We start from the raw sequence: 16,466 nt of genomic DNA, 5'->3' as shown, positions 1-16,466 counted from the left end.
CAGCCATCTCTAATTCTTACACCAACCATATGAAGTATGTACCATTATCTCTATATTACAGGCGAAGAAGCTGAGGCTCAAAGAGGTTAAACAACTTGCCAAAGTCTCCCAATTGGTAAGTGGTGGGGCCCAGGGGGTGCCTTGCTTTCTCACCTGAAGCTATGGTAATCTCTGCTTTCCTAATCCCTGGAAAAGGTCAAGAGGGTAGAGAAGAGCATTTAGGAGGAGATATCTGTGAATTTAGGTTTGGGAAGAGTCAGTCTAAGGAATATGGACAGAGTCACAGGAGGTTGGGATGGTGAGAACCAGGAGGGGTCAATTGGGTGAGCATGACACAGGGCAATGTGAGGCTGTTTTGAAGTTGGGAGAGGAGTATGGACTTGATCTGCAGGAACTAGTGGCTGGTATTTGAAGAAAGGGGATGGAAAATGTCAGTTATTTGTATACCTCTTTGGTATATTATTACCTCGATATATTGTACTATGTTCTATTTACCAATTACCCATTTCCACTCCAATATAGTAGGTCCTAGAAAAGTTATCTCATAAAGTACAGAGGTTTGACTTAAATCGAAGAGAAGCAAAGAGAAGTGAAATGACTTGGCTCCATGTTGCTGCTACACCTCAGGACAAAGGCAGGTGGAAGGAGGGCTCAAAGTAGGACTGTGTGTGTCTATGCAAAACATTCAGAAGTTAGGCCCTAGGACAGGGCAGACGTGGAGGTGAGGGACTTTGTCCGCCATCTGGTTATCCTAGAGGCGGGTGTGGCACCTGCTGTTACTTTATGTGTTTGGGGCAGCCAGGCCAGCACTTCTGAGGCTCTTTGTACCCTCACCTGCAATTCTGGGCCCTGCCCACAATTGAGCAGTGGTATCCCCAGCAAACCAGCTGGCTGGGTGTCCCAAGGAGGAGCGCAGTGAGTCAAGCTGCATCTCATCCATGCTTTACCTTTTCTCCCGGTGTAACTCCTTATAAAAGTGACATGTGTAAACACAAGATAATTACTAATGGCTGGTTCTTGCTAAGAAATTTTAAAGAACTCAGAAGCAATTTAAAGCATGATATAAAGAAATTCAAGATTTCACTAAATTTCAGGCATTGTTCATTGCTGCTAATTTTTGAAGGCCTAAAAGGAAATCCAACCTGTCTGTTTTCTTAGAGTAAAAATGCTTGCAGGGGGCAGGGGGAGAGGAGGAAAGAGGGTTTGCAGAATCATCACTATATGGCCTGGGCTCTGGCAATGTGGGTGTGTGGCAGTTAAAATTGTTTTTACTGTGAAATGTGTCATACACACAAAAGAATGTATAGGTGGTGTACCTACCATCTGTTAGTAAGGAATAGCACTTGTGTGTAACTTAGAGCATCCTATGTGCCCCATTCTAATTGTACCACCCTCCTTCCTGGCCTGGGGATGACCCCTCTCTTAGATTTTGTGTTAATCGATCATTCCCTTGCTTTCCTTTATAATTTTATAACCTTATGCATGCATCCCTAAATGATATATTATTTAGTTTCTCAGTTTTTGAACTTCATATAAATGGAATCATATTGTATGTATTCTTTTGTGTCTAGTTTCTTTTGCTCTTTCCTGTAGCTGTGTTGTATTCATTTTCACTGTGGATTGTACTCAATTGTATGAATATACCAGCTTATTCATCTTTCTACCCTAAAGGACTCATGGTTGTTTCCAGAGTTCCGTATTATGAACAAAGCTGCCGTGAGCATGCTTTTCCTTGCCTTCTGGTGCTTTTGTTAAAAAGTTTTTCTAGGGTATGTGGTTATTTTAAAAAATTATGCAAGTAGTGCATGTTTAGTCTAGAAAACTATTTTATGAGTATTTTTCCAAACTTAAAAAATAATATCTCTTGAGCACTTACTACATACTAAATACTATACTAAAAGCCCAATATGCATTAACTCATTTAATTTTCACAGCTTCCTTCTGAGGTTGGTGTCATTATTCTGGTTTCACAGATGTGGAAATTGTATTTAAGAGATTTGTTCAGGTTGTTCAGTTAATGGCAGAACTGGCACTCAGAGCCTGATGTCTCTGACCTCAATAAAAGGGATGAGTTTATCTCATTGCACTCCTATCCATCTACTGTCTGCCATCAATAAGGGTATAACAGTTATGGTTCTTGTATATACACATAAATACACCCACTTTTACGCCCAGTAACCTCTTCAGGGCCCTTTGGTGTGCTCTTGGAGTTCAAGGTTAGAGGATGGCAGAAAATTCCTTATCCTTGGGGAGCTCCCATTTTTAACAAAAACGCTGGACATATACTCAGATCATAAACAAAAATGCAAATCCTACAATATACCAATGCATACCAATATTTCATTCATGGATAAATCCCAAGAACTTGGCATACAGTAGGTGCTCAATAAATATTTGCTGAATGAATGAAATGAATACCAGCTACACAGTAAATGCTGAGTAATGGAGCCATCAAAGCTTGGTGATTAATTGTGCAAAGCTTTCTGGTAGGGTGGGTTAGGAAAGGGGGAGGGGAGCAGATGAAGCAGGCCGGAGGGTTGCCATTCCTGGGGGTGGAGTGGGGAGATATTCCTGGCTGAGACCTGAAGGACAAAAGAGGAGAGTGAGATATGATTTGAGCTATGACAGGGTGGTGGGGAAAGCCAGCCAATGAAGAGAGGAATCCTGAAGGCCTTGGGGCAGAGAAGGTAGAGTTGGGGAAGAAAAGAGAAGCTGATAGGGGGAGACAGATTTCCAGGGAGAAGGGGGCAGGGGAAGATGCTGTGCTTTCAGACTCTATTCCTCTCAGGGGCAACTTGTGGAAAGGGAAGGAGACTGACTGGGGGGCAGAGAAAATGGGAGGTAGAGGAGATTGGAGAAGACAGTAGGGTAGAGAAGGGAAGCGGAAGACAGTGGGGGAAAAATGGGGAGATGACTCAGGGAAGAATGGTTGGGGAGCACTCTGGAGTTGAAGACCAGAGGAGGAGGAGGTTGATGGGGGAAGGGGTGAAGCACTGAGGGCAAGCTACAGACCCACCCAAAGAGGTGGGCCGCCTCAGCTCCAGCTTTACAGTAAGGAACTCTCAAAGGGCAGGAACATGGGGTGGGGAGGTGCAGGGGTCTCTACTCCCGGATCAGCCTGGATCAAGGGACATGCCTCACCAGGTGTGGGGTTCTGGAGTAAGGCCCCCATTCAGCTCAGGCTCCCCACAAGGGGCTTTGGCCCTGTCGTCCAATAGGACTCCCCTCTGGTGGGTTCTGACGGACAATTGGCTGGCGTCAGCTGAGGAGGCAGGGCTCTGACTTGGGCCTCTCTCCGGATTCACTAAGGCACCTGCAGAGTGGCTGGACTGAGGCCAGCTCTCTAATCAACAGCTTGGGTGCTGTGTGAACTGCCACTCCCCTAGCTCCTTAATTTCCCTCACTGGAATCTGGCCTGCACCCACTTTCTGTAAACAGGAAGCATGAGCTTTGAGCTTAGAAAGGTCATGGTCCTCTCTTGGATACCTGTAAGCCCAGTGTGCAGATGTTTTGGTATCCAACAGATGAAGAGCCCACAGGCTGCCTCCCGTTCCCCAGCCGTGGAGCTGTGCAGAACACAGTCCCAGGGATGACACTGTCCCTGTTTCCAAGGCCTCTGCCCTGACTGGCTTTCCTTCTCTCTCTCCACCCTCACAGCATCTCACGATCCCTTCCTCTCGTGCAAGGGCCCTCAGGTGCCCCTGCTGGCCACCCCCTGGCCCTGTCTCACTTTCTCCCACTCTCTGAAGTACCTCCATGCACCTCTTTTCACCAACACTGCCCCACCTGTCGAAAGCCTGTCCTCACTCTTTCCAGGAAGCCTTCCTTGCCTTTCCCAGCAGGCTAGCTGCATTTCACATTGCCCCAGAACTGTCAGTAGACACTGCATCCCTGAGCACCTCATGGTACACCCCCAAAGCAGCCTTCTTCAGATTTCTGGTCTTTCACAAAAATGTGGGTCTGCCTTCGCTGTCAGACTGGGAACTCCTCTTGGTGCCTCCCACCTTCCAAAATTAAGGCAGGGCTCAGTCTATGGCAGGCGCATATCCTTCACAGAATCTCCAAATCCCATGACTGGGAAATGTTATCTAGTCTAGCTGATAATCAATCTTGGGGAATCTGCCTTATAACATCCTCCATAGCAGCAGGATGATGGAAAGGAGCCTTTAACAAGAACTTCCTAATGTTAAAACCACCTGATGTGGCCTTTATTTCCAGGTGCCCCTCGAAACAAGATCCACTTTGGCTGAAAGATGAGACTTTTTTTAAAAAAATTCAGTTTTATTGAGATATATTCACACACCTACAGTCATCCACAGTGTATAACCAGTTGTTCACAGTACCATCATATAGTTGTATATTCATCACAAAAATCAATTTTTGAACATTTTCATTACTCCAAAAAATAAAAATAAGAATAAAAATACAAGTAAAGGAGAACATCCCAAACATCCCATCCTCCCAGCCCCCCATTATTCATTTAATTTTTGTTCCCATTTTTCTACTCATCTGTCCATACACTGGATAGAGTGTGAGCCACAAGGTTTTCACAATCACACAGTTACACCATAGAAGCTACATAGTTAAACAATCATCTTCAAGAATCAAGGCTACTGGGTTGCAGTTTGACAGTTTCAGGCATTTCCTTCTAGCTATTCCAATACACTAAAACCTAAAAAGGACATCTATATAATGCATAAGATGACCTCTCAACTCTATTTGAAATCTCTCAGCCCCTGAAGCTTTATTTTGTTTCATATCACTTTCCCCTTTGGTCAAGAAGGCCTTCTCAATCCCATGATGCCAGGGCCAGGCTCATCCCTGGGACTCATGTCCCATGTTGCCAGGGAGATTTACACCCCTGGGAGTCATGTCCCATGTAGGAGGGAAGGCAGTGAGTTTACCTACAGAATTGGCTTAGACAGAGAGGCTACATCGAGCAACAAAAGAGGTTCTCTGGGGGGGACTCTTAGGCATAATTATAAGTAGGCTCAAGCCACTCCTTTGCAGTAACAAGTTTCATAAGGGCAAGCCCTGAGATGGAGGGCTCGGCCTACTGAATTGGTAGTCCCTAGTGCTTGTGAGAATATCAGTATTTCCCCAGGTGGGGAGATTTAATATTTCTGCATTTTCCCCAGTCCTTCAAGGGGACTTTGCAAGTTAATTTTTATTTTCTGCCCAAATTACTTTGGGATATATTGGGGTTTCACACTAACCTGTACAAACCAACCAGATCTCACTCCCTATTCAAAGTTACATGTAATTATTGTGTTAGAATAAACTGAGTGTACAAGTTAAATTATTTAGTGTGCTACAGAAAATACAGATTTTGCACCAAATAAATATCTTTTCGTTTGGTCTCACACAGAAGTTGAAGTTTTAAGACAGTCAATATGGTCCTTTAACCTTTAGTCTGATTTGCCTGATTCCTAACCAGATCTGCTTCATTCACATCTCTGAGGTCTGAGTTAGAAGAAGAGATTTTGATCTCCAGATTTGAAGTTCTTTTATTTCACACATACATGGTGACCCCTCCAAAATATGAAGTGTTTCTCTTTATAAAAAGCTTCCTTAAGTGGGAGAGATGCCCCCAACTCTTTTCAGAAACCATAACTACACTTACTAGCCCTTTTTCTTAGAAGTTCTTCATGAACTCCAGCCTCTACCTGTCCCACTGTAGTGAAAAATTGCCTTATCTTTCTTTCTTTGGAACTTCATTATATCCAGATGGATTATTGAGGGCATTTCCCCCACTCTCACCCTCATGGGATTCCCCATCTACTGTACTGACCAGTCAGGAGGTTTCAGGATGAGCCAAAAAGTGACATGAGTGAGAATATCATTGTTTGATTTATGGCTGAGGATTTCTGAGGGTCTGTCAAAGCCAGATAAGAAATACGAATTTATGAATTATCACAGATTCCAGATTCTTTGGATTATCTAAGCTTCTCTTCTCATCCAGTAGTGTGGTTGCCCAAGGATTCTATTTGCCTTCCCTGGAGGCAGTTGGATTGGAGTGGGAATTGAAGGGGAGGCATTTGTTTTGGTGCTCTTTTCTAGGATAAGAGGGAGTAACATTCTCACCTGCCCCCATGGTGAAATAATGGTAGGTAACATTTATTGAGCACTTGCTATGTGCCAGTTGCTGTGTTAAGCATTGTCCTTGAATTATTTAATTTAATCCTTTTGTTAGTCCTTTAGTGGAAATTGAATTTAGGCTGTTTAGGAATGTGTATGTGTATGTGTGTGTATGTGTGTATATCCTCACCTACCCATGAAACCTGCCAATATATCTACAGCAACAGAAGCAATAACGCATATCCCTATCTCCCCACCAAACATGCCAGTATATCTACAGCAGCAGCAACAACAACAAATATGATTACATACTTGTAGTGTGTCAGACTCTGTTCCAAGAGCTTTACATGGATACATTCTTTTAATCCTTACACAACTTTATGAGACAGATACTATTTTTATCATCATTTTACATGTCATGAAATGAAGCACAGAGAGGTTAAGTAACTCACCTGAGCTTACACAGCTAGAGAGTGGCAGAACTGGAATTTGAAACCAGTTTGGAATGTGGCTCTGTGCTCTTAACCATTATGCCACGTATTTAAACACTTTTTTATTTGCAACCATAATAAGAAATAATTGTACATAGTGACTGAGTACACACATTCATACACACCACATATGATTGAAACAAAAACATCATGAAACATAGTTATTCTTCCTACATATGATGCACTCTGATATTTTCTATTCTATTCCATTCCATTTGATTTTGTTCTATTTTATTAAAGTAAAATTCTGGTTGCTCCCATTAGTGGGTCACAATCTAAAGCCTGAAAAAATGCTCCCCACAGTAACACTAAGGCACATCTGCATGTGCTTTGGGGTCTATGAGTGTAACCACATCTCGGTAAATCTCCACAGCAGCAATGGGTGGGAAAGGCTTAACCCACTTCCCAGAGGAGTGATGTGCCTGCTCCCAGGTCCCACAGAGATAGCCAAGAGCAGAGCCTTGGTTCCTGCCAAGCCCTCTTGAGTTCAGGGTCCACACTACCTCCACTGGATAGACCACCCACATCAATATGGATCTGTTCTGACATCTTCCAAGGTCACTGACAGAGTGGGTGTAGAATGGAAAGCAGCAAGGACTCAGGGGGTGATGGCAGGGGCCAGATGCTCTCCTCATACTGCTCTATCTAGATTTCATATTTGGAGCCAAATGCTATATAAAGCCATAACATCAGCGCTCACCCCAGGCCTTCTGGGCTCTGGAGAAACACAGACGCCAGAGGTTAAGTCCAGACATGAAATCCTTGCTTGGAGCCTTATTGGGCATGCTTGGACTTTCCTGGGGCCAGAGTGTGCTCCCTTAGGCCTCATGGAACATTCTGAAGGGAGGAAATGTCTCCTCTCAGCACAGGCTGGCCTGTGGCTTAATGAGTTGGTCTAGGGTTGGCCTGAGTGCAAGTGGACTGGACGAGAGTGTGTGAAAGACTGGGCGGGAATGCCTGTATGTGAGTGCAAGGTGTATGTGAGAGAGAGAGAAAATGATGATGGGTGTAGGTGAAGACTTGGGAGCAGGTGTGTGTGGGGATTGGATTCATGTGTGGGTGATTAAGTGTTGAGTGTTTAAGTTGGAGCTTTTTGGGTGCAGGAAGAGGTCATCAGGGTCACCAAAACCACCAAGCGCACCCCAAATTCCACATTATTTTCTGTTGATCTCATGCTCCCTAAGCATTCCTCGCCCTGTCAGATCAGCACCACGGACAAGAGACACGGACCGCCTCAAACCGGGAGGAAAACGACCAAACGTAGCCCTGCCCCTTCTCCTCCCTCCATTCCAGCCTGAGTCACTGCCAACCCCACCCCTAAGCCCTCCATTTCCCCAACTATTTTAGGAGGTGCGAGTAGGGGGATGGGCGGTGAGCTAGCCCTTTGAAGATGAAAATTGTGTAGTTTAAGGCAAAGGGTTATAAACATCTGGCCGCACCTGGTCCCCAATTAAGCACATTAAAGGAGGAGCGACAGCAGCTAAACAACCCAAGCCCATAAACGTTACTAATTGCCTCTGACCCCGTGGTCGCGGCGCAGTCCGGCTCGCTGCATATATAAAGGGCCCACAAAGGTCCCAGACATAAACACCCAACACCTCCTTCACTGTGCCCTTCCTTAGGACGTCTCCTTCCTCAAAGCCTCCCGTCCCCAAAGAAGCACCATGACTTGTGGATCTTACTGTGCTGGCGGCGCCTTCAGCTGCGCCTCGGCCTGCGGGCCCCGGCCCGGCCGCTGCTGCATCACCGCCGCCCCCTACCGCGGCATCTCCTGCTACCGCGGCCTCTCCGGGGGCTTCGGCAGCCACAGCGTCTGCGGGGCCTTCCGTAGCGGCTCGTGCGGCCGCAGCTTCGGCTACCGCTCCGGCGGCGTGTGCGGCCCCACCGCCCCCGCCATCACCAGCGTGTCTGTCAACGAGAGCCTGCTCACGCCCCTCAACCTGGAGATCGACCCCAGCGCGCAGTGCGTGAAGCACGAGGAGAAGGAGCAGATCAAGTGCCTCAACAGCAAGTTCGCCGCCTTCATCGACAAGGTGGGTGGCCCGTGGGCAGGGCCCTGCTTGGGTACCGAGGGAAGTCAAGGCAGGAAACTGCCCACAGAGCTCACAGTCTGATGGTGGAGACCACTATAAAGGAATCAAACAGAGCCAGACACACCAATTCTGATGGTGGAGTCATGACAGACAACCTGGGTACAGACCACCCAGCAGACAAACAGACAGACAGACAGAATATGAGAGTCATGACACTCTCCAGTCCAGCCTGAGGGGCAGACAAAGAGCCAGGGCAAGTCAAGAGAAGCCAGTCTGATAAGAGAGGCTCAGAGCTGACACTCAGGACACAGTCACCCAGACCTGGGCAGTCCCAGAAGCTCCCAGCCCTGATTCTACCCTAAGGACTCGATGTGGCCTGAGTTTGTGGCTCTGAGGACATGTGTCAGGAAAGGGTGGCTTCAGCCTCCCCAGAACAAGCAGGGCACCAGTACGTTGGGTACTTCCTATGGAAGCCCAAGGTAGAAGGAAAAAAGCACGAGTGACTGATTTCCCTCTTTCCAGCCCCACGGTCTGGGGGCACTGTCTCTCTTCCCAGCTGGGAGGGATGTCTTCTGTCCTGCAGGAGTGGGTCGGCTTGAACAGAAACCCTGACTCCTTTTGGCCCTAAGGACCTGGGATGGGTCTCGACTAAATGTCATAAGAAGTCCATGGTTTGGACAACTCAGCTCAACAGAGCAGCAGTGGAAGTTTCCCCTCTTCCCTTTAAAAATTCAGTACTCTGTTGTTGCTTGGCACAGTTATTTGGATCTCACATCTACATTATGCCATATCGTTCTTTCTTGGGACATCCAGACGTTGTTCAGAAGCTCACAGGAGAATTCCTGAATTTGAGATCAGATATTGCTCAATATTTATTAACTTCTTGATTGAGAAAAGCAAGATCATATTCAGTCTCCAATTGACCACCTTCTACCCACTTTCCATCTCTACCACTGAGCCCCTGGCTGTGGATTACCAACATTTCCTTCTCTAGCAAGCCCCATTGCTAGAAAATGCCCAGGGCTCCCTGACACCTTCTTCCCATGGCAGGTGCGTTTCCTGGAGCAACAGAACAAGGTGCTGGAGACCAAGTGGCAGTTCTACCAGAACCGGAAGTGCTGCGAGAGCAACCTGGAGCCGCTGTTCAATGGCTACATCGAGACGCTGAGGCGGGAGGCCGAGTGCGTGGAGGCCGACAGCGGGAGGCTGGCCTCAGAGCTGAACCACGTGCAGGAGGTGTTGGAGGGCTACAAGAAGAAGTGAGTGCAGGCGGACAGCAGCTCCCCTTTGGCATCTGTCCTCAGGGCTGGCTAAGCCACACTCGCAAATACCTCTTGCAAACTTGCTGAAGACCAGTGGCAGTGTAGAGCCAGAGGTTTGAATACAGAAATCTCATAGCTTTGTTAATTTCCCTAGGCAATATCTAGTAAAAATTTGAGGGGTTTTGGTTTGAACAGACAGGTTTCCTGAGGCTAAAGGCCATCATTTGGATTTTTCCAATTCCCCTGAAATTCATTTTTTGGCCCTTTGCTCCTCTGTGTGAATTTCTACTAATGAGACATTCAAGGTTTTGAAATTTAAACCATGGTAACTGGATTGATAAATATGAGTAAGTGTGAGTTTTAATTATCAGGCATCTTTGCAAGCACAGCCTAGAGAGATTTGACAGTGTCTGTGCAATTGCACAAATATTTATTGAGCATATAGTCTGAACGAGGCCTACAGGAAGCACACAGTCTCATTCAATGCTGATACCCTGTGTGAACCTAAAGCCACAGGGCCTGGGGATTTCCCTGGAGCTGGGAAACATGCCCCTTGGACTTCTTCCAAGGAGGAAGAGCAACTTGGTGAGAGGCCCTCCTGGGGCAGGACCCATCCTGCTTTGGGGAAGGTATATCACTCAAGCCCCATGTCCCTGCCATCCTATAATGCCATCTTCTCCCCTTGTCCCCATGTCAGGTACGAGGAGGAGGTGGCCCTGAGGGCTGCTGCTGAGAATGAGTTCGTGGCTCTGAAGAAGGTGGGTGCTACCTGTTCATTCGCTGGCAGAGACTGGGCTGGGCTGGGCACTAGGGGATTGGGAAGTCCCACGAGGAGGAGACAGGGCTCTGCTCTTAGAAGCCCCCAGGCTGATAGGGGCATGGCACCTGGACCCAGGACACAGCCCTGCAGGGCCAAGGGCAGAGTAGGAGGAGCAAAAAGATGTGGGAGACTTGGGGAGCAGAGCAGAGCCTGGGTCTGGGTGGGCTTCCTGAGGTGTAGAGAGAAGGCTGGGCAGGAAGGAGGGAACAGAGCAGGTAGAGGAGAGGAGAGGATATCTCATGGCACAGATGTCCACTATGAGGCTTCCAGTGGAGGGAGAAAGGCCTGACTTGGACGTCGGAACAAAAAGTGAGCGACAGAGGGCCCAAGGGAGCCTGGCAGGCAAAGGGTAAGCAACTTGAGAAAAACAGCGTGTGACTCCTTTGTAGCCAATCAACTTACAAGACAAGGGGACTCCTGGTGACCTGTGAGGAGGGCATAAAGGTCTTAGGGAGGACTGATTTACTCCTCTTCTGACTCTTGGTCATGCCAAGGTGGAGGGTTTACTATCAGAGGTGTTGTTGTGAAAGTTAAAGACTGAATGGATGGGTTTATGGGGCCAGGGCAGGTCAACTTGGGTCTCATGGATGTGTGAGACGGTCAGGGAAGATCCTGTCCAGACACAGGGGGATGGACAAATTGGCCTTCCGAGGTTGCCAAGCAGCCCTGCAGCCTATAACATTCTGTTCTTTCACAGGACGTGGACTGTGCCTATGTCCGCAAGTCTGACCTGGAGGCCAACGTGGAGGCCCTGATCCAGGAGATCGACTTCCTGCGGCGACTGTATGAGGAGGTGAGGGGCATGGCCCAGCAGCCAGCTAGAACAGAGGGCTCAAGCCTGGAGTCCTTTGAGATGTTGGACAAGGACTTGGGCAGGGGGCTGCAGTCCATGAGGTTGTCTGAGTGGGGAGCAGCTTGGGCCCAAGAAGGGCCCAGGAAGGGGTACAGGCTACGGGAGGTCAGGCCCTAGTGTGAACAGGCTTCTGCCACCTCTCACCTCCTGTAGGAGATCCGCGTTCTCCAGTCCCACATCTCTGACACCTCGGTGGTCGTCAAGTTAGACAACAGCCGGGACCTGAACATGGACTGCGTCATCGCCGAGATCAAGGCTCAGTACGACGACATCGCCAGCCGCAGCCGGGCTGAGGCTGAGTCCTGGTACCGCAGCAAGGTGAGCGGCCCAGGACACCTGCCTCCTGAAATGGTGGTGGGAGGGAAGCCAGGTATATATTAGAAGTGGCTTCTTTTGTCTGGGGATTCTGATGCCCAAGACAACTGTGGAGTGTCCTTCCCTAGGGATGTATGAAGGAAGGGCAGACATTAGGTTCGGGTGGCATGAGCAGGGCTGCCAAGTGCAGTTGTGGAGGCTGAGCACTGCACAACCTGCACAATCACTTGTGGTGTCCTGCATGGGTGGGATGTCCCATTCTGTGCCCCATGAGCATCTCCCCTTCCCCCCAGTGCGAGGAGATGAAGGCCATCGTGATCAGGCATGGGGAGACCCTGCGCCGCACCAAGGAGGAGATCAATGAACTGAACCGAATGATCCAAAGGCTGACGGCTGAGGTGGAGAACGCCAAGTGCCAGGTATGGGTCCCCTGTGCCCAAGACCAGAGAGGCTGGGGTCTTACCCAGGGTCACACAGCCAGTGTGTGCACGGTCTGGATCTCCCATTCATTCTTCAGCCCATTTACATGACTAGCGTCCCTGGTTGTGGTAACTCAGGGAGACCCAGGAGATGAAGGCAAGTAGGCCCTGTTCCTGGGGTGTTCCCAGGCGGGTGGTGAAGACTGGGCGAATCCTGGATACAGATAGAGGCTCCAAGACCTTCTTTGTTTCTTCTGGGCCCACAGAATTCCAAGCTGGAGGCTGCAGTGACCCAGTCTGAGCAGCAGGGCGAGGCGGCCCTCAGCGACGCCCGCTGCAAGCTGGCAGAGCTGGAGGCCGCCCTGCAGAAGGCCAAGCAGGACATGGCCTGCCTGCTCAAGGAGTACCAGGAGGTGATGAACTCCAAGCTGGGGCTGGACATCGAGATCGCCACCTACAGGCGCCTGCTGGAGGGCGAGGAGCACAGGTGGGTGCCATAGCCAGTTTTCTTTCCCAGCCCTGCCTGGGTTCTCAGCGTGCCCAGTCGCTCACACTCCTGGCACCACTTGAGTTGCATTTCCAACCCTTCCCATCCTGCTGCTGGACAGGTAATTTTAGTTCAGACTTTGCATATGCTTTCTAGTCCCATTGAATCTCTCTGTTTTCTTGTGTTTCATCTGGGGTAGGTGCCTTCTCAAATCACATCTATTTCTCCGAGCCAGGAGTCAGGTTTCATTCACTCCTGTGCCTGAGAAGCCCAGCCCAGTCTAGGCACCACCTACACTGAACCGTGCTTACTCTCCCCTGGCCCTGTTATTCCCAGTCTATCCTCCCAAGTCCACCTTTGAATTCAGGTCTTTTGGAGTTCAGATTTATCCCATCAGGTCAGCTTCAGATAGGCAATTTCATCAACTCATCCATATCTATGCTAATTCCAATGAGCATCCCTAAATGGTCTTTCATTGCAGCAGGTGGAACTGAGATTAGGCAGCAGACTTTCCCTTATGTGGTGTGCCCTGCTCTCCGGATTTATGCTTGTTTGCTTGTTTTGCAGGGGAGGTCCCTTCCTCCCCATTGGTCTTTCAGCTTTCCCATGGCCAGAGGACAGCCTAAGAGTCTCTATAGGGAAAAGGCGTTGAGATGTGGCCTAGGGCTCACTTTCTGCCTCGGTTCCTTCCCCATAGTTGGTCAGTTGGCCATGCCCTGAATCTCTCTTCTTCTTATGTACAGCCAAGCCTCTGGCCCTGGAAGGAGGAGAGTAGAGGGTGAGGATGCAGAGGGAGCATCCAGAGAGCATCCTGTGTAATAGGGAGATAAAGACACAGGCTTGGTAGTCCAAGTGACTGCATGGAGACTCCCAACAAACTCCAGTAAATGCATTGCAGAGCTCACAGGCACTGGATCTGACAGGGCCTGGGGAGTTTCAGGGATATAGAATTCTGGGAGAAGTTTTTTAAAGCTGAATTTGGAATTTGGAGGGACACATGGAGATAGCTTTGGAATTTTTGGTATGGGTTACCTAGGAAACCTGGGCCTGGGAAGATTAGTTGGTGAGCTGTGGATTCTTCTCGTATCTGAAGCTGATTTCTCCAACCCTTTGCCACTGTTCTCTCATGGGACTTCATTTGTTTCCCTTATGGAGACAGTGTTGTGTGGGAAGGAAATGCTGGTGGGCTGGAGTCAGGTGGCCTGAGTTATAGCTTTGCCTCTGTCACCGGTCATTTGCTCTTTCTTGGCCTCAGTTTCCTCATCTGTCAAATGAGGGAAGCAGTGCAGATAGACTCTGAAGCTGTTCCAGTTCTGAAATTCCATTAACTCACCCAACAATTATTTATTGAGCCAGGCATTGCTTTAGGTGCTTTGGATTCTGCTTTGGGGAAAAGATAGACAAAAACTTTTGTCCTTCTAAAGCCTACATCTAAAGACACCAATCAGACAAGATTTAGGAAGTTAAACCTGCTGCCCCTGAGAGACGTTTCCTATTCAATCAGAACTAGCACAGAAATAAGAGCAGCTAACCCTTAAGTGCTCAGGCATCAGCCATTAAGCACTTTACATGTCTTCTTTGATTTAATTCTCACAACAAATCTAGGCAGCAGATTTTCCCCATGGGAAAAACTTGGCCGAGAGAGGTTAAGTCCCCATCGTGAGGTTGGAGGTGGAGGAGAGCTTGGCACACGCTGGCATTCGGTCTTCAGAACCCGCGCAGTGACCAAGGGCTATTTTGCCTCCTGGAATCGCCCATTTACTGTTCCTTTCCTTCGGCGACTGTCGGGAAGGAGGACCATGCATCTCACCTGCCAACACGGCTTTTCCGCGGCACTGATCTCTCCCCTTTCCTCTCCCAACAGGCTGTGTGAGGGCGTTGGCTCCGTGAATGTCTGTAAGTAGCAGGAATCCTCCCTTTTCTCCCGCGCGGGTGGTCCAAGCCCCTTTGCGGAGGGGGTACTTTAAGCTCGCCTCAGTGCCGCCCCCCCGTGGCTGTGCCTGTGCCTGACGCGCGGTTCCGCTTCTGCCTCCAGGCGTCAGCAGCTCCCGCGGTGGCGTCGTCTGTGGCGATCTCTGCGCCTCTGGTACTGCCCCTGTTGCCACCGCCGGCCTCTGCAGCGCCCCGTGCAGCAGCAACATCGTCGTAGGCACCAGCAACTCCTGCGCGCCCTGTGGCGGAGTCAGCGCCGGAAGCGTCTGCTGTAGGAAGTGCTAGGAGGCTGCAGCCTCGCAAGCGAGCATTAGGGTCACCCTCGCGCAACCGGAACGCACCTCCCGCTGCCCCTCCCCACCGACAGCCGCCGACCTCCCAACAATCAGTCGCCGGATGTAGATGTTCTGCATGACCTCCCCACGGGTTCCCCTCTGTGCGCCATCCCCCAGGCACCCCGAGCCCCGGGGAGGCCTCTTTCCATAGCCTTTCCTAGTAGTCAAGTTCTTGTCCTGAGGTCTCCTCTTTTCTTCTGACTTCTGTTCTTTGCTTGATTCATTGGTCCTGCCTGACCTCTCAGCCCAAGCTTGGAGGAACCGAGTGGGACCCCCAAATCTTCCCGCCTGCACTTCTGGGAATCTTCCAGCATGCTTCTGCCTTTGGAATTGAGATGGTGAACAGTGATGGTGGTTTTCTGTAACTCTGTGGAGAGATGACCTGTGGGAAGGGAGAGCACCTCCCTTTTGGGACTGCCTGCGGAAGCTTCTAGAAAGCCAGCCACTCAACCATTTGGCACCTTTGTTTCATTCTGTTTCCAATAAACTGCTTGTAGCTAATCTAACCTGGTGCCTTAGAGTCTTGAAATTGCCGGTGCTGTCTTGTGATAGGTGCTCCCTGCTGGAGATTTCCTCAGGACTTGTCCGCCCATCTGGTTATTTCAGTAGGTGAAAATGTCTGTCGCAGATGCTGCCCATCTGGCTTTGAGCAAACCAAGTCTTGTGATAAACAAGGGAAGATTCTTGGAGGTGGGGAATCTTGTGGGGTCATGAGCTTCTCTAGAACAAGGTTTCTCAACTTTCTTACTATTGACATTTTGAGCCAGATAATTCTTTGTTGTGGGGGGCTGTCCTGGCTATTGTAGGATGTTTAGCAGCATTCCTGGCCTCCACCTGCTAGATGCCAGAAGCACCCACTCCCTCAGTGTGACCACCCAGATGCCTCCAGACATTGCCAAATGTCCTCAAGGGGTGATTTTGTTTCCCCTCCCCCCAGGGACATTTCTGGGAAGAAGAACTGAAAGAGGAAGGTGTGGAGGTAAGATAGAACTAAGGCACATGAGAAAAACAGTGGGGGGAGAAGAAGAGCATTGTGTCAAGAGTATGGGAACTGGGTTTCTAGTTCAGAGTCCAGACTCTCTGCCATTAACCACATGTGACTTTGGGCAAATGACTTGCACACTCTGCACTTCAGTTTTCTGGGCTATAAAATGAAGGTGGTTGGACAATAGCGTTCTTAGGTCCCTTCTAGCTCTCTAAGTGAGATTATGTGTTTGAAAGGGCTTTGTAAATACAGATCTAGGTTTGAAGCTGGCTCAGCCATTTACTAGCAGCTCTGTAATTATAGGCAAGCTATGAATCCTCTTCATCTATAAAATGGGATAATGATACCTACTGGATTATAAGGATGTGTTTCACATATCTGTTGCATAAAAGTCCACCCCCGAATGTTGAGGCTTAAAACAATATTCTTTCTCATGATTTCATGGGTCGACTGGTT

General features: G+C 48.9%; 1 protein-coding gene across 1 annotated transcript; it reads left to right on the top strand.

Annotated features, from left to right (window-relative positions):
* The first annotated feature begins 64 nt into the window (after positions 1 to 64).
* LOC119541731 (keratin, type II cuticular Hb6) lies at positions 65 to 15,516 on the top strand. Its single transcript, XM_037845907.1, has 10 exons — positions 65 to 115; positions 8,192 to 8,602; positions 9,653 to 9,861; positions 10,562 to 10,622; positions 11,382 to 11,477; positions 11,691 to 11,855; positions 12,146 to 12,271; positions 12,538 to 12,758; positions 14,623 to 14,654; positions 14,794 to 15,516. Exons 2-10 carry the CDS (start codon positions 8,234 to 8,236, stop codon positions 14,973 to 14,975), a joined length of 1,461 nt encoding a protein of 486 aa, XP_037701835.1. The 5' UTR covers positions 65 to 115; positions 8,192 to 8,233; the 3' UTR covers positions 14,976 to 15,516.
* The last annotated feature ends 950 nt before the right edge of the window (positions 15,517 to 16,466 follow it).

This window comes from Choloepus didactylus, chromosome 8, assembly GCF_015220235.1.
Source record: "Choloepus didactylus isolate mChoDid1 chromosome 8, mChoDid1.pri, whole genome shotgun sequence".
Classification (NCBI taxonomy): domain Eukaryota; kingdom Metazoa; phylum Chordata; class Mammalia; order Pilosa; family Megalonychidae; genus Choloepus; species Choloepus didactylus.
The sequence above is the reverse complement of the archived record's forward strand: the minus strand, read 5'-3'. Positions and strand labels throughout refer to the sequence as shown.

What these genes read in the sequence shown, in the direction of transcription:
- LOC119541731 (XM_037845907.1), top strand. Translation starts at nt 8,234, where the DNA reads ATGACTTGTGGATCTTACTGTGCTGGCGGCGCCTTCAGCTGCGCCTCG. An exon ending in TGGAGAACGCCAAGTGCCAG is followed by an intron (nt 12,272 to 12,537) that starts GTATGGGTCCCC and finishes CTGGGCCCACAG; the next exon opens with AATTCCAAGCTGGAGGCTGC. An exon ending in CTGGAGGGCGAGGAGCACAG is followed by an intron (nt 12,759 to 14,622) that starts GTGGGTGCCATA and finishes CTCTCCCAACAG; the next exon opens with GCTGTGTGAGGGCGTTGGCT.